We start from the raw sequence: 25,567 nt of genomic DNA, 5'->3' as shown, positions 1-25,567 counted from the left end.
ACTCAAAACGACCCTCCGACCCTTTGCTCGGAGGGTCGTTTTAAGCATTCCAAAGGCTTCAGGGACCGTCCGGAGGCTTCCCTGATGCCTTTGGAGCGCTCAAAACGACCCACCGAGCAAACCGGAAGTCACTTCCGGTTTGCTCGGAGGATCGTTTTGAGCGCTCCAAAGGCTTCAGAGACTGTCCGGAGGCTTCCCTGACGCCTCAGAGGGCGTCCTTGGGGGCGGGGGAGGCTGTTTTCACCCTCCCCAGGCTCCTATAAAGCCTCTGGAGCCTGGGGAGGGCGAAAAATGGCTTTAAAAAAAGGTGAACTCAGCTGGCCAGCGTGCACATGCACGCTGTCCAGCTGACAGGGCAGCACCTCGCGTGCCCTGACAAATGGCTCCGCGTGCCACCTGTGGCACGCATGCCATAGGTTCGCCATCACTGACCTAGAGGAAACCATTTTGATTTTTACAGCTACTGACAGGTTCCTATTGGTATATGGTGTTATTCATAGATTATAATCTTTGAATAAATTGCTGAATGAAATGACAAGGATTATCATTCTACTTGTTTAATAATTACACCAATAAAAACTCCGCCTGTCTCTAAATTAGAATTCCAACTTGCAACGTTGATGGAAATTTGTCTTTCTACTTTTATATAGTGTATGTGATGTAGTCGTATCACATTAATAATAAAATATATGTATATATATATATATATATATACATACAAATACATTCATAAAAATATACATGCATAAATCTGTATGCGCCTTGGAAAGGACTCTCAAAATTTGTCACCCACACCTACAAAGTGCCCAATATTAAAGCATGGAAGAGAATTTCACAATCTCGGGTCATTCCTCAAAAATTTGGCAACATATTGAATGAGGAGAAAAGTAAAGCTTCCTCCTCCCATCCTGAGATATAGCTTTCTTACTTATTTCCATTTTCTCCTAAGAAAAGTACTATTAAGTATTCTGATCTAATTAGTTCAAGCAGTCCTTTGACAAGAAAATTATTACGTTCCTTAAGTCCATAAAACCAAGGGAATTAGTTACCCTGCAAGCATTGGTTTAGTATTGTGATTATGAACCTCCTATAAAGGTAAAAGTTCCCCTCGCACATATGTGCTAGTCGTTCCTGACTCTAGGGAGCGGTGCTCATCTCCGTTTCAAAGCTGAAGAGCCAGCGCTGTCAGAAGACGTCTCCTTGGTCATGTGGCCGGCATGACTAAACATGGAAGATACATGGAATGCTGTTACCTTCCCACCAAAGGTGGTTCCTATTTTTCTACTTGCATTTTTTACATGCTTTTGAACTGCTAGGTTAGCAGAAGCTGGGACAAGTAACGGTAGGTCACTATTAGGCGGCACTAGGGATTTGAACCATCGAACTGCCAACCTTTCTGATCGACAAGCTCAACGTCTTAGGCACTGAACCACTGCATCCCTTGGGGGGGCATACTGGGCCACAATAATATTACTTATGGTTTTGTTATTTGCAATTTGAAAAATAATGCCAATTTTCAGTATTTAGGTGTAAAGTATTTCAGAAGAATTCTGATTTTTGAAAAACAGTTTTTTCTCCTTCCTCTATTACAAAGAACTATTGAGAATGTTTATTCATTGGCAAAGAATTTAGGGTGAAATAAAGCTTCCATCAAACACACAATTAAAAATAGTGAAATTTTATGAAAAATTGAATGAATACCGAACACAATGTAATTAGAATATTAAACCCGTTTTCTATTCTTGAACACTCAGTTTTAAATCAATACATTATCCACATAAAAGGGATATTCATTAGACTGAAAAACACTGTACCAATAAAGCACCAGACATACAAATCATGTACAATGGTTTGTACTTTGGGTACTATTTTCAAATTAACAAAAAAGTAACAAAATTTTGCTTATGGATAGATGTTGCATGGTCCAGGAGGTTAAGATGCATTCATAGCAAATCCTCTGATTCAATAATCTTTGAATAACATGTTACACTCTGAGAAATAACCACATACCTTTTTAATTAAACCACTACTGAAGAATAAAAATCTATAGAGCACAGCAGCTGAATAAGTATAAAATAATTTATTAAATAATTTGAAATAATCCCTAAAAGTAATAATTCTCATGGTTATACAATAACAAAGCACACTTGAAAGTAGTTACTGTATTATACAATGTGATAAATATTATACGATAGCCGGGTGAGACCCCCTCTTTTAACGATATATGGTAAACTGGGTCTGTTTTGAAGAAGTGTTACTGTTCAGAAATACCAATTAATTCTTACAGGAATCTCAAGTGATAACAAATGCAGTTGTCGTGTACGGATTATGAAAAGAAATTCAAAGATAAAATAGTGGGCAAGGCAGACTGTAAATGATACAGAATGGTTAAAATTTAAGTTGAGTTTTCGTAAATAATGACAGCAATATTATATTACCCAATTCCAGAAATAATGTATTCATTCCAGATGTTAGATTGCTGAAGGAGCATTGCTGCTATTGCTTATAAAACTCTGCTGGTTTGCACTTTTGTTTTCTGCAAAAACTACAGAAAAAAATCTGAACAAACTACAATTTTTGTCATCACAATTTTACAATAATGTGTTCATTCTCATGCTTACTAAACCATTTCTGAATCAATGTTAATACACTGGAGTCACTACAGAATAGCAGGGTAACAATTAAGCTGCAAGCAGATGCTGCATTTCCCAATACAGTTACACATGATTATATATCACTGAAGTCAATGGGAGTGTTGGTACGAGCACCAAACAATTTCACCACTAACTCAAATCTTGTATTAAATATATAAAACCCCACTAGAAGAAATATATTGTCCCAGGTTAACGTGGTCTGTGGTAGATTATTTATACTATGATTCTGTGCAGTATTTGATCTCGTGTTCAACACCTTTGCAAATCTCTGTAATTAATGATACAAGTACAGCTCTTGAGCAAAATGTTCCTGGATGTGCAATTTTGAGGTATTCTTTTCTAGAGAAATGTCAAACACTACGAGCCCAATGGTACTGCTCTTACTGTAGAGTTTGGAGCAATGTTCCTCCTGAGCAAAATGTGACCTTTGACTTTGCTACTTCATCATCTGGTCCTTTTCCCATTCACAGTACATATACAACGATCAGCCCCAGCTGCACTTTTGCCTTTTCAAAATGGCATTTAAAATGTGCACGTGTAAAGATGCATCTCATCATAATAGGCCATTCAGATAAATCAACTGAAGATGTCATTGTGAACCTGAACTGTCTAGGTACCCATTTTACTTCTCTAAGCAGCTCTATCATTGTCCACTTCCAAACAAATTTTATACACTGCACATACTTTCAAAAGTATTTGAATCAGAAATATTATGATACCAATTTGTTAAGTACCGAGCGGGTTCAGCTTTAACAACAACAAGAAACTTCAGTTTTTCCCTCCATGGAGCAATTTTTATAGGAAGAGCCATTTAAAGTAGTGGATAAAGTTTGAATTTTTTTCCCCTATATTTTTATCTGATGGCTTTCCTAATAGCCTGGATTACATCCACATAGTCTGCAACCACCACCCATTTCAATAAGGAGGGGAATGAACTGCAACAGAGTTCTTGTGGATATTCCCCAATAATTGTCTAAATGTTTGGCCCACCCAATATGACATTCAGAGTGTCATAAGGCTTTTCATAAGCCTAGAAAGCTACAGCGATAGAGATTGGAAAACTATCCTTAGAGGACACATTGCAAGAAACAAAATGCATTATTTGAAGCACAATGCACAAAGGATTTTTGTTATATCCTCCTAGCCTCCTAAGAGTTTGTAATATCAGGCTGGACACTTGTCCTCGTGTCGGAATCGGAGTTATACAAGTCTGTCATCTGATATTCAGTTCGTTATAAGATGCCAAACCCAGCTAGAAGAGCAGCAGCAGAAAGAACCATTACAATGCCTTTAGTCCTTCTTTCACTGGCACTGCTGGGTGGAGGAGGACCACTATCAATGCTGCCACCACTGCCTTTCTTTAGACAGTATGGAGGAGCCCAACCAGAGTTACAATGACAATGTTTGTGAGAGTTGCATATTCCTCTGGCGTGGCACTTGGTTTGATTACAATCATAGTTCAGGAGGGAGACCTTGATGCAATCACCATTAATGCATATCATGCCGAGGCCACACCGTGTGCCATCTTTCACCGCTCCAATATCCGCTACACCAATTCCACTTGGAGAATATGTACCCCAGCAAAAATGGTGGCTAAGAGAAGTTTGAATAATGGCGGTCTGCTCATTCAAATCAGGCAGTTCACCAATGTTTACACACTGGACTCTGCCACACAAGACATTATTGCTCCGACACTTCTTATACATATTACCAGGAATAATGCCACAATTGCCAAAACGATCCCCTCGAGAATTTATTGCTTTGAAGCACTCTAGTGGGGCAACCAAGGCTTCCTTGCCAAAGATAACTTTGCATTGCTGACTGTGAGAAGAGCATTCTCCATGATAGCAATATCCTCCATCAGAGCATGGAGCTCCATCCTGTACATAAACATCTTCAGGACACCACTCTGAAATTCCGGTGCAGTATTCGGGAAGATCGCACATGTTAGTCCTTTCTCTACAAACTGTTCCGGCTGGAAGAAGCTGACAGTCAGCACAGCATTTTCCGAAAGCACAAGTGGCTCCTGAACGCAACATACAGTTAGACTGGCAACATGTATCTGATTCACAATGGAACTTTGAACCACAGTCACACTGTTCTCCACTCTCTACCACCTGGTTGCCACAATTTTTGAGATCATACAATTTCTCATGTTCTGGCGGAATTAACAGACATTGCTTTCTACTAGTATCCATTAGCTTAGAATAACTGGTATAACTGCAGTTGCTGAATTTACTTGTGTTGCTTTGGAAGGGAGCCATAATACAAGAATGCTGTTTACAGGTGCAGGATTTCTCATCATGCTGCATACCAAGGTTATGACCCAGTTGATGAGCAAAAGTTATTGTGAAAGAAAACAAACTAGAAGTAATAAATGCCTCAACAGCTGAAGCCCAGTTCTGATCACACACAGATCCAACAAACGATAATCCAAACCGAATCCCAAAATGCTTATATACAAATAAGTGGCCAACATCATGTCTTAGGTGCTGGACAAGTATCGTTTTCCTCCATGTATTGAATGTGTCAAGCAATTCGTCTATGCTTTTGGCTATTGCAATGAGGTTCTTTTGTGACCATATTTCTAATCCAACCACCACCAGATGAATCCCAAGAGGCTTGTACAGTGAATCTGCAAGGTGAACGACATCCAGGACTTGCCTAGCAGTGACAGTTTCGTTTTTACCAAATTGGACATATCGTTCATGTTCTACTACAATCGCTATCTTCATGTACCTGGGGTATGTTTGCCATAGTCCTCTCGAAGCACTTTTGCTTACAGTATTCTCTCTGTTCTGGATCATGGCCTCCTGGTGATTTTTGTCTTCTTCCATTACTCCACACCTGATTGGGATATCATTCCCCTTCTCTTCCAGTCTGTAGACCACGTGCTGGAAAGTAGACGTGTGCAGAGGTTCGATTTCGTAGAGCTTGTTACCCACTTGTAGAAAGCCTCTGAGTCCTCCTGAGCAACTGCTGAGGGTGACTAGAGAGGAAGGCTCATCATGTACAAAGCCATAGTAAAAGCAGTCATTCTTGATGAAAGGGTAGTCCACCTCAATGTCTCCATCCTCATTGTAGGTAAAAACAGGGAAGTGTTTAGGAACGAAATTCCTCTTCTGCCTGAGATGTACCACATGGCCTTTCCCTTCTATCTCCATTAAATAAGTAAGGTCTTGTGGTTCCCGGCCTCTTCGGGGTGCCATCCTTCTTGGGATAATAACTTCGTAAGAAATGAAGGGAAACCCCTGAGGTGGTACATGACAAATGGGCTGACTCCAGAATATCCCAGAGACAAGAACGAGACAGAAAAATCCTCTCTTGGCATTACCCAACCCCATTTCTCCCTTCAGGGGCCAAGGGAGGGGAGGGCTTGCCTCACGTTGGAGAGTGACAGTGATGGAAGCAGTAAGGCGGAAGGCAGAGGATAAAAATAAAACTCCACCGCCACCACTGTAGCAGGAGGACGGCAGCCATGGAGTTCCCTTTGGCTGTGCAGCAAACGGCTTTTTCCTGTATCTTCTTGGAGGGCATTCCAGAACTTTCAGGAAAGCCCCTCCCTCTAGTTGGCAGGCAGAGTCCAATAGGATTGATCTATTCCATCAGGTAGGTTATTTTGCCATTCCAGACCACCCTAGGTCCCAGGTCATTGAAACAGAAGCAAAGTTTCATTCTCAACACTAGGGGGATGGGGACAATACTTTGTTTTTAAAAAACCTCTTTATCCTCAGGAATCTTTCCCTCCCCATTCCACTGGCCATCCCACTGGATACAACCATGTATTCTATTTAGATACATCCTGGAAAACCAAATTCAAGAGCAAAGACAAATTATTATTATTATCTTACTGATTAAAGGCAAGGGAAGCAAACTTAACCATACTTAACGAGAAGTAAGCTTAACTATCTACTGGCTAGTTCAGCAGATAGAATGCTGAGCAATATCCATGTAGCTTTGTCTGGGCTTAAGTAGTCTTTCTGTATCTCTAGAGCTTTCAACAATATCCAGAAGATTCTACCATTTCCAAACAGTTAAGATCAACCTTTGATGACTGAGGCCTCTTATTCCTTTGGGGCTTATAATGGTGAAAAACAATCTTAACTTCCTGAATTCTCTAACGGAGCTGTGTTGGGTCCTGATACATTCAGAGAATTGATGAGAGCGCGGCCCTTATTTTCCATCTTGATTGTCAGGCATGTGACAAATATCCTTAGGTACAAAGCACTCTATCAGTGGTGGGATAAGACCGGTACGCCCCAGTACAGGCATACCAGTGCCTGCTGGGAGCACCGGTACCGTTCCGGTATGGTGCTCCAGAGGGCCCGCTCGCCCTCCTTACCTGTATTTGAGCCGACCGGGGCTTTCACGCACACGCACAGAGCGTACCGTGCCTGCGCAACGCTCTGCTGGGCAGCTGGAGCGTCGCAGAGCATCGCAGGAGGTAAGTACACGTGTGTGCTGCACTCTTGCACGTGGACGGCCGGCCCCGTTGCAGCATACCAGTTGCAACGGGATCCGAAACCCACCACTGCACTCTATTGATATATTTCGAAGGTCTAGAACAGCAATAGCGAACCTTTTTTGGCTCGCGTGCCATAAGTGGGGGGGAGCGCAGGGGGGTTGTGTGCGGGCGTGCCGCACCCATAAAGAAATGTGCGACCCCCAGTGCACATGCAAGTACTACAGGTGCTCCCCCTCCCATTTTTACATGCTTTTTTCCAGAGGAGCCAGGGGAGGGCGAAAACAGCCTCCACCACCACCCCGGACGCCCTCCGGAGGCGTCAGGGAAGCCTCCGGACGGTCCCTAACGCCTTCAGAGCACTCAAAACGACCCTCCGAGCAAACCAGAAGTGACGTGAACATAATTGGAGACAGAAGAACAACCAGGTAAAATAAGATGCAACATATGTAATCAGAGCAGAATATTCTGTTTTCTCCCAAGGATTTGGACAAAAAAAAAAATTGGGAAATTTTTAAAAATTTAACAAAGTCTATTTTAAGACTCATTCTGCATTTTTGGTTTCTTACTTCCATTTTCAATAGTTGTGATCAGGAAGCACACCAGGAACCCCCCAAATAGGTTTGGGGATTACAGCCCTATCCTATTTTAGCCCTCACTTCATTGGTGAGGTGTCTTAAATTACTGCATCCAGTGATAGAACAATGCAATGTCCTTAACTCTGAAGATAGGCTAAGGGAGGAATATTTCAAGATAAGAGCACTTATGCACTTATGCGAAATTCACACCCTTTTTCTGACGTTTGTGTTATTTTTTAAAAAGAATTGATGATTTTTTAAAAAAAAAATCCAATTTGCATTGGCATTTATTCCATTTAAACAATTCTTAACTCCATTTATTTTACATGCATCTTATACATTTGAATATTTTATTCTTATATACTGTTTCTAATGTTCACATACACTATTGTGAGACTTTATATCCTGCAAGACAGTATATGAATAGTATGCTAAATATGCAGTATTATCACACCTCATACCCTAAAGGCATCAGTATCTCACCTTGGAATGAATTGCATCTTTCTTTTCCTATACCCCATCCTCATTATCTTACTTTTTTTTAAAAAAAAGGGATTGGAGAATTTATTTATTTATTATTTATTTGTATCCTGTCATAATACTTTACAAATAACTCGAAGCAGTGAACATGTCCGACACATCTTCCTCCTCCTATTTTCCCCTGTGATGTGAGATGGGCTTAAGACAGAGGGTCTTAAACCCAAAGTCACTCAGCCAGCTTTCATGGCTATGGGAGAAGTTGAACTCATGATCACCTTTCATTTCTAGATGATGTGGCTTGTCTGATCCATAGGTTTGTGTTGATCCCTGGAACATGTAAGGTTGGTTCTGGCTTTGTAGCTAAGCTGTAATGATTTTAAAGGTGATAACCAGCATCATGATTTGCATCCAGAACTGGAGTCACATGTACACAATATAGTGCCTCTCATCCCTGCCTGTACCACTGTTTCCTAACCAGCAGTAGATTGACATATGGTCTTCAAAGATAGCCCCATGTAGAATTCTTCACATTATGCAACCATGAAATGAGCAGAGTGTGATTGACTATCTGAAGAGAGACCAGGAAAGCATGCAATTGGTACAGTAGATGTACTTTTGTAAAGGTCCCTATTTTGCACACAAATTTCAAATGGGGAAGGGGCAATGCCACTCAGGGTCAACAATGGGAAATCTCTGGATCCAGGGACCCAAACAAACACAGCCACTTAAGACTTGTCAGGATTGATCTTGAGCTTGTCTTCCCCATCCAAACTCCACGCACTGGGTTAATACCTGGCCAGGCTAAGGTCAAAGCATACAGCTGGATATCATCAGCATATTGATAATACCTAAACCCAAACTTTTGGAAGTTCTATGCTCTGACCAACTTCCTTAGCATCAAACTGCTCCTGCACTGATTTAGCAATTTCTAGAAAAAAAATCCTCAGCTGTTTGGTCAACCTCCTGCAATTACTTTCAGTTCAGGGAATTTACCTTTGTAAACCACTCAACTGCTGAATGGCATGGTCTAGAGGAGATTAAACATAGTCCAGAGAGGGAAAATAATGTTATAGACTTCTCCAGAGTGTTCCGTTCATGAATAGCAAAATGCTGCACATCCCTACTGTTGAGGGAATTGAAAAAGAGGCTAACACCAACAACTTAAACAGTGACAACAAAGGGCAGTGTCCTGAATTGTCAGAGTATCAAATTCTTCATTTTCCACAACATGCCTGCATGTATTTTTTTTGCCAGTTACACCTTTTCCTGAACCCAAATCTTAGCATCTATCCATAAGTTTAATATAGAGAATCTCAGTTTTTTTTCTGAGACACTGAATTATGTATTATCTTCATTACAAGTATTGTATTCTTTTTTTAACATTGATCATTTTAATTTTATTATATAAAATGCAAAAAAAAAATAGGAAATTAAAGAAGGAAGAGAGCAGGGAACAGGTGTGTGTGTGTGGGTGAGAGAGAGATATACAAGGGGGAAGAGAAAAAGAAAGGAAAGGGGACATTGACTTCCAAATCTTCCTGGCACAGTACAAGATAAACACATTGTAACCTCAACTTTTTGCTTTTACACATTAATATATAACTAGCCATTCCTAGAACACCAAATCTTTCTAATCAACAAAACCAAGGTCTCATTTTTTTCTTCACAAGCACAAATTCCAAAAGGGATATCCAAACAAGAACACATTTTCCTCTTTAAATAACGTAGTCTATTTAACCTTTCCTGCTTTATCTTCCTTACTATGGAAATAATGTCTATTTCTATTTGCACAAAATTGTCACCATTTTTATTTACCAAATTTATTGTATTCTTTCTAATTCTTTGGCCTTATTGAAAAAAAGTGGGGGGACCCTTTTTTCCACCCCTTTTTTCTTTCAAAGTACTAAACTTAAAAAAAAAACTTTTTTTTAAAATCAAAATTTTCTAATACATCTTTTTGACTTAACATACAAGCTTTGCACTTCAGTAACATACAAGCTTTGCGCTCCCTCCAAACTACCCTTATGGAATTTATTTTATTTTATAAACATCCTTTTTTACAGAGTTTTTCTTTAAACTGGTACATCATTTTCTTTAACTTTCTCCTAATACAGGTACTCTCAAATACATTTTTAGGTCTTTCTTTTTATCACAAGATCCTCAGCCTTGTTAAATGTCCTCAAAGAAAAAAGTCCCAAATTTGTCTTTTTTCTTGACGTTCTTCTTTCAGTTGTGTTGAGAGGTTTACATTTGGACCATAATAGTAAGAGTGAAAGTGAAAGTTAATGTCCGGTTCTTCCAAAACTGCGATAAACTCCTCTGCATTTTCAGCTACTTGTGAAGTTGCCTCGGCAGTTTAGTAACATTTTCCACGTTTGCATCTCAAGAGTACTTTGAGAGGATTTTTTGTCACCAGAGAACAACTGGTCAACAAATTGGCGTATTTTATTTAGAGACCTTTCAAATATATCTCTAATACTTTGTTCCACCATCTTGGCTTCCTCTTTTACTCAGAATCAGAAGATTTTAGTCACCCACAGCTCGGAAGATCAAGCTACCAGTTACTACAATAGTAAACTAAAATCACAGCTTTCAATCTTTATTTTTCTCTGTCAGCTTTTTTTGTTTGTTTTTTTGTTTGTTTTCTCAGCACACTTCCTTATTTGTCTTGTCTTAGCAACTTTCTTCCTTGTTCTTTGAGACAAAAAGAAATCCCTAAAATGGCCTGGGTCTTCAAAAAGGTATAGCAGGCTGTTGCTAGAAAGAGCCTCTTTTAAGTTAGCTTAAGATAGAATAATAATTGTTGAAAATGATTAAGAGGAAGAAGGCATAATTTTACTGTCCGTTTGAAAGGTGAATTTCAAAACGAGGACTTCTTCAACCCCTGAAAAGATTCTAGGTTGGCAGAAGCTGGGGCAAGTATCGGGAGCTCACTCCATTATGCGGCACTAGGGATTCAAACCGCCAAACTGCCGACCTTTCTGATCGACAAGCTCAGCGTCTTAGCCACTGAGCCACCGGGTTCCTATTCAGTATGATTAGCTCTTCATAATTCAAAGGGAGGGATTGATAAGAATATAGTAATAACCTTAGAATAGTTTTCTACAATCTATGATCTTCCAAGTAACTTGCATTAATACTTTCTAAAATGTTCATCCAGAAAGGTTAGGAGTCATGCTAACGCTAATCCAGCACACATGAAAATACCACATTAGTAAAGTTTGCCTATTGAGAAGCAAAATGAAATGTCTGTGAATTTGTAAATGGTATTTAAAATGTTTTATTTTTCAGTGGAATAATATAAAAGTAGACTGGAAAGAAGTACAAATGGACAAAACATTTTTAGAATTTAAAAAAAAAGGAAAAACAAACCATGTACTGTAGAAAAACAAGGAGAAAGACTAAAAATCCTTTTAAAATATTCTGTCTCCGGTCTTTCTTCAAAACAAATAAATATTTACAAAAATCAAAGATTATAAAATTATTTTATTGACAATTACTTTACAGGATTTTTCTCTGCAGGGAGTTGAGTAAGATGTTTCTAGCCAGTGTACTGAAACTACCAGAAAATAGCTACCACATAATATTCTGTACATATAAAACCTTATCCTGTATTTTTTAAAAAAATTACAGTAATTGAGAGAAGCTAAGCCTATGAAATATTACAATGCACTTATTTGCTGGCTATTGTACTTCAATATTTAGGCAAGTATCAAAATTGTGGGCATTTTTTTCCACACCCATGCATAAACTGTTCAAAGAATAATTTCCCCTGAAAAGGGAAAAATCACCAATGATCAATACGATAACCCAAGTAGTGGGAAAGAATAAAAAGAATAAAAGAATAATCTTCTATCTCAATTTGAATTTAATCTTGGCGAGAAAGTGAAAATTCAGAAAAAGAACTCTCTCTGATCTGCTGTAATCAATTTATTTGGAAAAGACCTGACAGAACAACAGAGCCGCACTCTATTTATGAAAAAATAAATTAAAATGTTTCAGACTCCAGCAAGACATTAAAAAAAAGTATGAGATTATAATTTGAAAATATCAGAGGTTAAAAAAAATCCTCAAAAGATTCACAAAGCACAATTCAGTCTCAAAAACTAAAATAGGTCATTCCATCCTGGAAGTTGTTGTAAATTTGTAACATGGGAGGAAAAATCAAATGCTGGAATTTTGGAAATGTCACAGTTCACTGTCCCATTTTTAAATAGCTAACTTATTTACCTCTGTTTCTTCACCAAGTCCTCACTAGTTATGAATGTCATTTCCCCTTCTGTCATTGTAATCTCATTCGTTTCTCTGGTGGCCCTTTAGTAGTAGTGCTCTGTTGTGTGGTCTTTGCAGCTTCCTTCTCCTCTTGTTTTATAGCTTCAGGTGCTGGCTCTGATTCTTTCTTAATCTGATCCACTGGGAAAAAATAAACCACATTAGGTCTAATTCTAATACACTGACATGTCTCATTATCATTTCCTAATGCGGAGAAAGCATTTGATCGAGTGGATTGGCAGTTTTTAATGAAAATAATACAAAAGATGCAGTTTGGAGAGTATTTTACACAATCCATTAATGCAATATACCAGAAACAAACAGCACAGATTATAGTTAATGGTAGTCTAACAGAACCTTTTAAAATCGAAGAAGGAACAAGACAGGGATGTCCCCCGTCTCCATTATTGTTTATTTTAACTTTGGAATTATTGCTGAATAGAATACGTGACTCAGATGATGTACAGGGAATTAAGATTAGGCACTATGAATACAGAGTACGAGCATTTTGCGGATGACTTGGTCGTAACTCTAACCAAACCGTGGAAATCAGCTATAGGTCTAATGAACATAATTAATCAATATGGTCAAGTAACTGGGTTTAAAATAAATTTAGGGAAAACAAAGATGATAGTTAAGAATATGACTATAAATCAAAAAGAAGAATTAGAATGAGTAACAGGATGTGAGATAGTTAAAAAGGTTAAATATCTAGGAGTTTATATCTCAACCTCAAATGGGAAATTATATAAGTATAATTATGAACCATTATGGTATAAAATACAGACAGAAATGAATAAATGGAAAAAAATTATAATTGTCTTTATTGGGAAGGATAGCAGCAGTAAAAATGAAAATTTTGCCTAAGTTTTTATTTCTTTTTCAAATGATACCAATACTCAAAAAAGATGCAAATTTGGAAGAATGGCAGAAAGGTATTAATAACTTTGTTTGGGCAGGGAAGAAAGCGAGAATAAAACTTAAAATAATGCAAGATATACGTGAAAGAAGGTTTGAAAATGCCCAACTTAAAATTATATTATGAAGCAGTAGTTTTATCAACAATTAGTGATTGGATTAACTTAACAGAGGATAGAATATTGAATATTGAGGGATATGATTTGGTATGTGGTTGGCATGCTTATTTAATATATGACAAGAAGGTGGACAAGATTTTTAAAAGCCACATATTAAGGAATGCTCTATTGCGTGTCTGGAAAAAATATCAATACAAGTTAAATGATAAGATACCTATGTGGGTAGTACCCAGACACGCAATAGAGAATATAAGTATAGAACAAAAACAGGACGTAATTACATATAAAGAGCTTCTTAACATAGAAAGAGGTGCACCACAGTTAAAACCCTTGAATGTATTAAGAGAGGAAAGGGTAATTCAAACCTGGTTTCAGTATGGACAGTTACAGGCTAGATGGAAAAAAGACCAGAAAATTGGTATCATACAAAATGAGGATAATTTGGTAAAACAAATTAGGGACCAGAGTCAAATGCATATAAAAAGGTTGTATAATACACTGATAGAAATAGACTCGGAAACAGAGTTAGTTAAAGATTGCATGATAAAACGGGCACAAAACTTTGAAGAACCAATATTGATGGAAAAATGGGAAAAGATTTGGGTAAAAAATGTAAAATTTACGCAAGCTCAAAACTTGAGAGAGAATTTTTATAAGATGTTCTATAGATGGCATTTAGATCCCAAAAAGCTAGCTTGTATGTATCTGAATTTACAATCTAAATGTTGGAGATGTGATTGTGTTGATGCTACGTATTATCATGTATGGTGGACTTGTAAAAAAGTTAAAGCATTTTGGATAAAAATATGGTGGATTATTCAAAATATTCTTAAAAAGAGGATAAAGTTCACTCCCCAGCTGTCCTTGTTAGGTATAATTACAGATTGTACAGCTACAGAGACTAATTTGATTTTGAATTTTATAACGGTAGCAAGATTGTTGGTGGCGCAGTACTGGAAGAAGGAAGAATTGCCTACTATTCAAGAATGGACATTAAAAGTAGTAAACTTAGCAGAGATGGCCAAAATCTCAGCATATTTGAAGGATTATTCAGATGAGAAATACAAGCTGGAATGGAAAAGATGGATTGACTACATTCAAAATAAATATCAGACTAAGAAATTCCAATTAGCTTAAGAATGAACAAGGAATGTTACAATTTATCTAAAGTTAGTTTAATAAAAGGGGAGTTAAAGTACAAGAGGAGGTAGGATGCTATAGTTAGTTAGCTTATGTTAGTGTATGATTGTTAAATGTTTATACCCTGTATTTTGCTCTGGGAGGTTGTGGGGAGGGAAGGTTGGAGGAGGGGTAGGGTTGGGGTGGAGGGAGGGAAGGGGAAATATTTGTAAAATTATTAAATTCTTAATAAAAAAAACCATATTTCCTAATGCTATAGCTTCATTAAAAGAATCACTTTGATTTTTACCAGTAAGTCCAAGGAACAACCACAGTTCTATTACCCTATCTCTGAAAGTAAAGTTTCATTTAGCAAAGAAATGCAGAAATGACAGCTAATTAGAGCCTTTAATTTCCCCCCCCCCCCAATTTTCAAGTGGCCTTCCCTTAACCTAAAACCAGAATTGCAATTCAAAATTGCCAGAATACGAAGACTGCTAAATTGATACATGCAAATTTTCTTTCCCTGTGAGAAAAATCATAAATTCCTGCTCTTTGGATGGCATAAGGGGGAAAAAGATTGAAGGCTTGGAATTCTTTAGGATCCAAATTACATAAAATCCATATGCATAAAATGATATGCATAATGACCAACTTGGACAAAACTATCTTCTCAATAGTTTGATTAACTCTAATCATGTACATTTTCTAGATTTGGTCTAATTTAAAAACACTAACTGAATTCTTACCTGGGACTGGTTTTTCTCCAGATTTTTGCTGTGAACGAAGAGAAAAACCAAGTCATTAGTCAAAAATGCACATCTTTTTGATGTAGATATAAGACTGCATTCTCTTACTGAACATTGCCCAAATGGAGAATAAGAAATGTTGGTTGTAATCTATCCAGTATAACTGGATTCAGGATTAACATAGCAAGTCACACAAATAGTTGTCAGTTAGAAAATGGATTTAATTTCTATTGCCTAAGAAGCAGGACCAGAACTAGTGAGTTAAATTACAATGAAGTCAGTTTAGGATAAATGTCAGGCAAAACTAATATTAAGTGATGAGTTCTCCTTGCTGGAAGCCTACTCAAAATATTATAATCTGGGATGGATGGCAAAGCAAAAAAAACATTTCCCATTATTATAGAATTGGAAAGAACCTTAGTGTTCATCCAATTTCCTGCTCAGTACAAATTCCTCTAGAGCATTTGACAAGATATAAATTGGATAGGCAGTTATATCAATTTTAAGATTCCTTTCAACTCTAAAATTATATGAAATATTTTTCTGCTATGCTCTTCATCTATTTGGTCATTTATGAATGTGAACAATGTTATCTCAGTACCACATCCTGGTTTCAAGCTCTACTGAAAAGGATCCAGATACTAATTTCTTTGAGGTCCCTTCAGAGTTGCAAAGTGGATGTTTTTTTCCCAAAAACCTTCTCTTTTTAGATTGGAGACAGGATGAAAATTCTTCAGAACAGCTGAATCCAAGAATGTTGGGGTTCTTTTTTGGTCCCTCACAGGTTATCTCTTCTCCACAGCCTGAAGATCCCATCCAGTTCTTTGGGAACAACAGTCTCAAACCCTTTTCATGCTAAATTACCGCATCAGTCAAACTCAAATGACCTGAAAAGCCAGAGTCCGGCTCAGAGCAGGTCTTCAATAGTTTTGACAAAGTATCTCATTGTAGCAAACTGTAATTTACTACTTGACTGTTACCTGCACAAACTTGGGGGGAAATTTTTTTCTCAGATCTAGAAGTAATGCATCTACACGTTGCCTCTGGAAAATAGAGCTTGGCTCCTCCTTCTTCTTTGTTTTTGGTTTGGCTTTATCTGAAAATAAAGTTATGGAGATCATAATGGAAGCGTATCAACTTTTTGATGCCATAATTTATAAGCATAAGGGGAAATTAATTCTAGTTACTGAGAAATGAAACTCAGATGGATGCTTTTGGTATTCTGCAATTCAGGTAAAATAGGTAAGACTTTGATCAATTTGTATTGCTACAGGGTAAAAAAATAGATGGTAGAAGATAATAATTCTGCCAGCCCTGGGTAGCTGAGAATACATTTTAAAACAGTAAGTACTAATGGAAGAACCTGGCTCCATATACAGAAATATTATACTGATATATGATATTTCTGGAATGAGAGCCAATGTCATTTAGTAATTAAAATACTGGATTAGTAGCAGGGAGGCCCAGATTCTAAACCAACCTTAAGCATAGAAACCAACTGGGTGATCTTAAGAGAGACCTAATTAGGCTCTGCGACAACCCAGCCAAAAAAATCTCCCCTCTGCCATGTACTGACAGTTTTGCTTGGTGATCTACCTTGTTTCCCCGGAAAAAAAAACCTTCCCAGATAATAAACCCAATCCAGCTTTTGAGCGCAAGCGCTATAATCCCTCCCCCCAAAATAAGCCCTCCCCGAAAATATTGCAACACAGCAGCAGCTATGAGGTGACCAGACTCACTGCCTCCTGCACCTCAAAAATAGTAGGACCTCCCCAAAAATAAAGCCAAGCACTTATTTCAGGGGTCAAAAGAAAATAAGTTCCTGTCTTATTTTGGGGGAAACACGGTAGGCAAATACAATGCAAAAAAAACCCAGAACCTGCAACCAAATGGGAAAAACACAGTGAAGAACATCACAATATTTCCTGGAATACTTTACTCATTCTGTATTCCATTATTTTACAAATATAAAGTGACAGCAACATTAACTGAATTTCACTGAAGTATACAGACCAAGACCAATCGCATAATTCCTAAGGAAAAGAGAAGAATAAATTTTGAAATCCGGAACCTCAAATATCTTACCTCGTTCCTCTTGATCTTTGAAATGCCACCAATAACCTTTGGAAGGGTGATAGCGACAATAAGACATAGCTTCCTCAAAAGCTGACTGGATTCCATGTACTGCACTGAGCTGGACAATATAAATTTGTAAGAAAATGTGTGATTTCTCTCTTTGTACAGTACTTCAGCCAGCCAAATGGACTGATTCACAACATATATTTTTCACACATAACTCAATGTTCTAAACTTTGTTTCGATACAATTTCCAATTATGTCATTACAAATGAGGATGGAAGATGGGCTAAAAGGAGCAAAGAGAGCAATCTGCTAAACTTCCCTTCAGTAAAGAGGAAATAACAGACATGAGGTAAAGTAAGAGTGATAATCTGCCCTCAGACTAATTTTATATAGTCTCTGACCTAGTTTTAAAGCCCCAGTACAGTACAAGAGGTTAGTGCCGACCTCTGAATAGACCTATCTAACTGTCCTGCAACATCTAAAGGAAAAGAGGAAAAAGGATACCAAAAAAAGTGGGGGGGAAATGTTATCAGACAAATAGGTGTATGCATTCATTATGACTCTGATTTCATATAACGTGCAGTCTCCAGAAACTGCCTCCAGAAGGATCAATGAAATAAATGCAATCTGATTACTTATTCATATTTTTAAAAGATTTATATGGCTAGCCATCATGTAAAACACAACTTTAGGTGATTCACTGTAGTAATAAAATTAAAGACAAAGGAGCCTGGGGTCTGGTCCACAATCTCATATCCATCCAACCATGTAATACTCATGCTCCAACTTCACACTGACCCAGTGCCTGAGGGAAAAGTCAACCTTTTAAAATCTTTTCATTTTTCTCCCTTTGCTTACAATTTTATAGACTTTTTTCCCCAGAAAAAAGGGGAAGCTTAAATTAAAACAAAGAACCAGAAACCACACCACATTTTTGTGGACATTTTAAAAATTTTAGTAAAATAAGTGTCACAGAAACTTACCACTCTTGAGTTTACAACTGACCCCAAGTCAGGTGCCTGATAAATTACTCCAGCAATAATATAATAATCAGCCAATGGAATAACTTTAAAAGAAGCATAGCATTAGTCAGCCAATCCATTCTAGATATATAATAGATGCAATTGCTGAATTTATTTCATAAAACAGTAAAGAAGATGAAATATAGCTAGATTACAAGATTATTTAAAGCCTACATCCTCAGTAGATTTACTTTTATGGGCATGTATTTAAAACTACTTCAGTGTAACAAAACAGTAATATATAAATTCTCCAAATTCTGCTTCCACTAATTAGATGAAGAAATAATTGGCCTTACACTTCAAAAGTAACTGTGATAGAGATTTAAAATGCAGAAAGATTGAACAAACATGGCCAGCTAAAATCTTAACTATAATAACAACAGATAAAAATCTGTACCATAATAAGATACCCCAAAAAGGAACAGCTTGAAGACAAAGCTCATTTTGTTACCCATATTGCATTTTACCACAAGAGGGCATTCCTTTATTGTTGCAAAAAGATAAAGTTAGCCTCAAAGACAGCTTCCAACATTATCCACATGTCCTCCACAGCAAATACTATTATTTCAAATTGGGTTAGATGGTAGGAGGTCATGAGAATCTTTTACAGAGCCCCAGGTTTTTTTTTTTAAAAAAAAACACCAAATATTTTAAGCAAGATTTAAGAAGAAAACATAACAATACAAATTATCAGAATGGACAGAATTGTTTCTGGTTCTATTTCTTCTTCTATTGACGTAATCTAAAGGAGGAACTTCCTTGCTCAAACATAGGAATATATTTGCTCAGAACTTATGCAGTCTATCCCAACAAACAAGTAGGTAGGGCTGTGAGGCAAGATGGGAGCACTGGAGAATAACGTGCAATGTTACTTTAGATTTACAGAATCACAGAACCGAAAGAGGTTATTTAGGTCATTGTAGAACCCAGTGCTCCATGCAAAATGAAAGAGGACACATAATCCACCACTCTATATGGAAGTAGTATGCCTGCACAAGGAAAATCTGTATCAATGGCAAGATTCCACAATCTAGACAACATGCAGATGTTTGGATTTCAGCTCCCCAAATTCTCCAGCCACATTAAAAAAAAAATCTTGGTCTGTTTGAAATTGGTCTGTCTGAAGAACATGCAGATTGGGAAAGGCTGGTCATAGGTTACACGCTACATTCTAAATAGCACAGCTGTCTACAGCCTTACCTTGTGTTGGGTTCTGTCTTTGCTGCTTACGGATGATGAAGAGGATTGGCTCCTGTGCATGAAGAAGAATATATTCTACTCCAACCATTTGACTGAAAAATAAAAGGAGAGAGCTAAATCTAGAGACAAAACACAATCACAGATGCTGTAAACACTGAAACTATAGGCTATCTTAAAAAAGAATGGTCCCTTTTTGAAAACAGGTAATCTAGAAATCATTACGTAGTGAGTAATTTCTTCCTCCCCCACCCAATAGCGCTTGATAGAGTGAGGATTTATATTAATACAGTTTAATAAATTTACCAACTGCTGGTCTTCTCCTGCACATAAATAAGTGAAAGACAATGATTTAAAAGCATATTGATTTAAATTACTGGCATTAATCTTTAATATCAGGAAACAGAAACCCTAATGCTATTCAAAAATCTCAAGTATGATTGGAAAAAATGAAAAAAGAAAAGGCTCGATTAAGAAGTTTCAGAATGTACAAAAAAGAAATTAGCAGCTTTGATAGGAAGCAAATGAAAGGAGTTAAAGCAGTGTTTCTCAAACTTGGCGACTTTAAGTCCTGTGGACTTCAACTCCCAGAATCCCCCAGCCAGCATAGCTGGCTGGGGGATTCTGGGAGTTGAAGTCCACAGGACTTAAAGTCGCCAAGTTTGAGAAACACTGAGTTAAAGTAATAGCAGCAAATCTAAAAGACCTGGGAAGGTTCCGAATAACTGTTTACTAATGTGAAAATGGTACTCCAAAAAGCAGCCTTTCCAATGAAAAAAAAAAGGAATAATATATGTTAAATTTAGCCTGTAATACTACATTCCACTTACTTCAAGTGGTCCAAGGTTAGCCTTTGCATTTTGACCATTTCATTGTTGCATGTTCGATCATAGAATGGATTACTGCGTTCTGAGAAATAGTCCAATACACTCCCGCTGTTTAATATTGGAATCCATGAGCTATCAACCCAGGAAATTCCCAGCAGATTATCTGTAAGAGTAAAATAATGAGCAAGAGAGAAGTAAAAGGACGAAAAAAGAAAAACATAGCTTCACATTCAGAAAAACCAATGGCATTTTTTTTTTTAAAAAAAGCTATTTTCGTTTAACCAACCTGAGATAACCAGTGCAAAAACGTATATATTAATGACATCAGTCCAACAATAATACAATAAATTATCTCTTTAACATGAAGATCCATTCTCTACTCGCTGAAGCATCTTTAAACAATAGTGTATATTTAAAGTAAAACATTTAAACTATCATTCACAAAGTTTTGCTTTAGTCCCAAGGCACACAAAACAGAAACTTGCTGAGGTCAAGCATATCTGACACAAACACTGGAGGTCTCCTAAGAAACTTGCATTTGAGGTCTTGAGTCCTATGGCAGTAAAAAAAACAATACATCAAACTGATAAATAATATCAGAGCAGAAATCTTTTGAGCAAAGGAAACAAATTCAAAGCCACACTACCACTCCATCATCTATAGTAATATACTTAGAATATCATTTCACTCCAATGATTTCTATGTTCAACAGGATGCCATAAGAAGATATAAGAAAAATATGGCACCGGGAACTTTTAGCTTATAAAAATGATAGGGATAGTGAATATGATAAAGGTTTACAAATTTGACCATTGTTTAGGTAGATTTTCTTTCTTTTCCTATAACAACTGAATTCAGAATATAGTTAGTCCTTGACTTATGACCAAGATGGAGCCCAAAATCTGTTCCTAAGCGAGACATTTGTTAAGTGAATTTTGCCCCCTTCTTGCCACAGTTGTTAAGTGAATCACTGCAGTTGTTAACATAGGTTTTAAGTGAATCTTGTTTCCCCACTGACCTTGTCAGAATGTTGCAAAAAGTGGTCACATGACCACTGGATCATGTGCAACTATCATGGGTCAGTTGCCAATCCTTTGAATTTTGATCACATGACCTTGGGGATGGCTGCAGTGTGAAAAGCATGATTTATAGGGACAAAAGAACACAAGAAGGGAAGAAGTGGGGTGATCCAAAGTAAATGTAGCGTGGCTGGCAGTACTTTATATAAGTTATGTCTCATGGGCCTGCAGATGATTCCAGTATGTACACTGGGTCTCCTTCCCTCCTCCATATTTATGTTGTTATATTTGTTTAATTCCACCAAGCTCTTTGGAAGCTTCAGATAACATGATATTCCTAAAAACGTCACATGTAGCAGATAAAATTCAGGTATTGCATTATTATAGTCTAGTAGGGTAACATATCTCGGGGCAATTGCTATATAGAAGATTAAGGAAAAGGTAAGGCCATTTTAAATATTTAAAAAAATACAATCTCATGAGATTTTTCAGTGAAAAAAAATATTCTTAATATGTATAGAAAAAAAGAATACAGAAGTATTCTCATAGCAATTATTCTACAGCAGATTCTTGACAAGGAAGTTTTGAACCAACCTGAAATCCAACCTAAGATGTGATATATGGTTGCATAAAATATGCATATGCTGCTTCAGAAATCTTTTAGAAAGCAAAACCCAGATGGCTGGGAAGCCATGCTTAATGCAGCATAAATAGGTCTATGAATAATACATGTGCTGCTCTCTAGCTCTTGGAAGACATCAGACATCATATGTAAATATATCTGCTCCATTCCTTTCTATGAAGACAGGTTTTTTTTTTAACTGGGGTAAATTACTTCTTAAAAGTAATTAAAATATACATTACAGAAGCATCCAAGATAGGATGGCTTAACAGAAACTTCCACTGGTATTTTTTTTTTAGTAAACAATACACTTATGTGATATCACTCTTTCATGGGCCACACTGGTTCCTCAGGTAATCTGCCCATAATGGTTTACGTAGTGATGGTTTTACAATCTTTTTTTTTGTCATGGTCATTAAGTGAACCCATGTTTTGCTATGGGCTGGTTTTGCCAAAAACAGAAAATAAACAGCGGGTTTTGGCAAAAACATTGTAAACATGTGATCATGGGTAAATGTGACCTGGCTACTAAGTCTCCAACATGCAGTCATGTGACTGCACAACTATAGAAACTTCAAATCCATGTCATAAGTATTCCCTAGGTAAGTCCATCATAACTTTGAATGGTCACTAAGCAACCGGTCATAAGTTTAGAACTACTTGTAGTTGGGTTCCTGGGTACAATTCAAGGTACTATTTATGAGTGAACGCCCCAACACTGGAAGTTTTTAAGAAGATGTTGGATAACCATTTGTCTGAAACGGAAGGTACCTAGGCAGAGGGTTGGACTAGAAGACCTCCAAGGTCCCTTCCAACTCTGCTATTGTATTGTATTGTATTGTATTGTATTGTATTGTATTGCATTGCATTGCATTGCATTGCATTGCATTGCATTGCATTGCATTGCATTGCATTGCATTGCATTGCATTGCATTGCATTGCATTGTCTATCAAGTTCTTCAAGGATCAGGACATGAATGTTTAAGGGATCAGCCTTAAATAATAATGTCTGCTATCCGGTAAGATCTAGCATGGTGGGCATGCTCAGCTTCCAATATCAAATAATAGCATCCTGTAGAAACTCAAGGACATTCCTTTTCTGTCACTGCTCTGGAGTGAAAAATACCTTCCCCCCCCCACCCAAGTCTGTTTGGGCCTCATTCTGCTTAACAGAAGATTGATATTCTGAAACAAAAATACAGGATCAGATTAATATTAACCAATGAGTGTCAGCTGTTTTTTTTTCTTTAAGAATTGCTTTTGATTATTTCTGAACTCTACTTAAAAATATTTATGATTTGCACTAAATTACAAAAAAAAACCATAATTTAAAATTAATTCTAGCTTGATCTTGGAATATATTAAAAATATGTTTTTCATTTGTTCTTTCCAGACCTAAAGGTCTATCTTTTCTGTCACTATAGTTTTTGTATGTAGCTGTCAATAGTGAGTGATTTGATCAACTGACTTTCTTGCCCTTTTCACTGCTACAAAACTGGAAGAAATTTCTCTTCTTTATAGAGTCAAAGTTTGACAGATGCCTGGATTGTCAGTATGTTTTGATTCTCAGACTATTACAAAAACTGGTTTCACCTAATCAAAGCATGACTTGTTTTAATCATAGTATGAACAAACTATAGTGACTTGATTCACATACAGTATATACTTCATAAATTTTTCTTCATGAAAAACTTGGAGCTGGATTTAAAAACACATTTTGGCTTAGACACTGTATTTTTTAAAGTTATAACAATTTATCCCTATCAGTTTCATGCATATTGATTTGATAAAGGTTAAACATGATATAAAACAGATATGTTTATCCAAGAAATTAGCCAATTATTTAATTTGCCATTACACAACATTTTGCAATGCTAGAAAAACTTCAACCAAATTGATTATTCAGGAGAAATTTAATAGTATATAAATGGTATGACAATACAACGTCTACATAGGTGTTTCATTAACATCTGACAAGCTTTAAAAATTAAAATAGTTGCTGTTCTAAGACTATATATATCTCTGCTGTGTATCTGTCTCACTCATCCAAGTAGCTCCTGAAACTGAACCCAACACTTCAAAGCATGAACATTTATTTAATTGATAATAAAGTATTATATAGTCTGGTCGTCTCATTTTGATTCATGTGCAATATTTATCTAATTTCCACAGACTAGAAAATGTATATACAATTGCTACATTGCACTCAACAAATCAAGCCAACATGTCATTTGTTGATAAGAAAACTAGCATAACAGGATTTATTTGTACAATTTTGCTAACCAATATTAGTCAGACTGCACGACTAATTACTATGGTGTCTTCCCTCTCCCAAATGCTGGAGATTTAATTTGAAATCAGAAAGAAATATGAATGGATCTGAACATCTGAAGCTCTTCCGGTCCAGAAGCTACCCTGGTTCTTCTAAATAGATTTAAACTGCGAATATCCTACAACCACTGGATAGTAGCGAGAAGTTGGCGTTTTGTGGCTTTCGACGCGGTTCATGGAAACACTCCATGCCACTGATGGAAGCGGACAATAAATAGCCCAGGAAAACGTGCTTTGGAAAAATACTAAAATAGATAAGTAACTAAGCAAGCAAGCAAGCTGGTCCTCCCAGTTTCTTGGGGATCGTCCCTGTTTATACCTAAGTGTCAGGCAGCTACAACTACCCCACGCTATTCCCTTCCGATACCTCTTATGTCGACCGCCGCCATGATTAGCATCCGCGCGCCGCTGCCACACACTCCTTGACGCGAAACTATGATCTCCTTAAAACCATAGAGAAACGGCGCTTAGACCGATCAAAAGGAGAGAATCGGCGCTTTCCTAGACTGCCGGAAGAAGGGCTAGTCTGCGCGTGCGCAATTCGTTGCTTCAGGTGTCCAGGCAACAGCAGAATACGGCACGGTTTCTGTAGGAACGCTCACAGCGTAATCAAGCCTGGATTCAAAAAAGCGTTTCCAATCAAGACGCTATGAAAGATTTTCATTGTCGTTCTCTGGAAGTGCTGGGCCTTAGAGCATGGTGATAAGCACTTAGATTCCAAAATAAAGTGACCCAAGTATATAGATTATTGCAATCTTGGTAATTAAGCCTCATCTCACCTCTGCACCTACTTAGATGCGTAGCAACTCCGTCATTCCCTACCCACCAAGCACAGATACGAATCTTATCAGTGTCTGAAAGTGGGGAAGTCTTCCCATTGTAACTAATCATGATATATACTCAGGATGACTTTGATCAACCAATTTAAACGGTTTTGTAAAATTAATTATATTGTGCAATTGGTTCTGTGGGTGTAAGCAAACAAGTTATAATACAATTCAATAGTAGAGTTGGAAGGGACCTTGGAGGTCTTAGAGTCCAACCCCCTGCCTAGGCAGGAAACCCTATACCTTTTCAGACAAATAGCTATCCAACATCTTCTTAAAGACTTCCAGT

General features: G+C 37.3%; 2 protein-coding genes across 2 annotated transcripts; both read right to left on the bottom strand.

Moving 5' to 3' along the window:
• Nucleotides 1–3,886: 3,886 nt before the first annotated feature.
• LOC309385072 (disintegrin and metalloproteinase domain-containing protein 20-like) lies at nucleotides 3,887–5,998 on the bottom strand (the record flags this gene model as incomplete). The annotated part of the gene is made up of 1 exon (XM_081939146.1): nucleotides 3,887–5,998. One exon carries the CDS (start codon nucleotides 5,996–5,998, stop codon nucleotides 3,887–3,889), a length of 2,112 nt encoding a protein of 703 aa, XP_081795272.1.
• A 5,440-nt stretch (nucleotides 5,999–11,438) lies between these two features.
• Nucleotides 11,439–24,977, bottom strand: MED6 (mediator complex subunit 6). The gene is made up of 8 exons (XM_081934817.1): nucleotides 24,819–24,977; nucleotides 20,483–20,642; nucleotides 19,656–19,747; nucleotides 18,417–18,499; nucleotides 17,437–17,545; nucleotides 16,332–16,447; nucleotides 15,352–15,379; nucleotides 11,439–12,587 (listed from the first exon to the last, which is right to left on the bottom strand). The coding sequence occupies exons 1-8, from the start codon at nucleotides 24,847–24,849 to the stop codon at nucleotides 12,457–12,459; spliced, it is 750 nt and encodes a 249-aa protein (XP_081790943.1). The 5' UTR covers nucleotides 24,850–24,977; the 3' UTR covers nucleotides 11,439–12,456.
• Nucleotides 24,978–25,567: the final 590 nt, after the last annotated feature.

The sequence above is a fragment of the Natrix helvetica genome (assembly GCF_964273705.1).
Source record: "Natrix helvetica genome assembly, chromosome: 1".
Lineage (NCBI taxonomy): Eukaryota > Metazoa > Chordata > Lepidosauria > Squamata > Natricidae > Natrix > Natrix helvetica.
The sequence above is the reverse complement of the archived record's forward strand: the minus strand, read 5'-3'. Positions and strand labels throughout refer to the sequence as shown.

What these genes read in the sequence shown, in the direction of transcription:
- MED6 (XM_081934817.1), bottom strand. Translation starts at nt 24,849, where the DNA reads ATGCTAATCATGGCGGCGGTCGACATAAGAG. An exon ending in AAGACAGAACCCAACACAAG is followed by an intron (nt 18,500 to 19,655) that starts GTAAGGCTGTAG and finishes CTTCTTTTAAAG; the next exon opens with TTATTCCATTGGCTGATTAT. An exon ending in TGGAGAAAAACCAGTCCCAG is followed by an intron (nt 12,588 to 15,351) that starts GTAAGAATTCAG and finishes ATTTTTTCCCAG; the next exon opens with TGGATCAGATTAAGAAAGAA.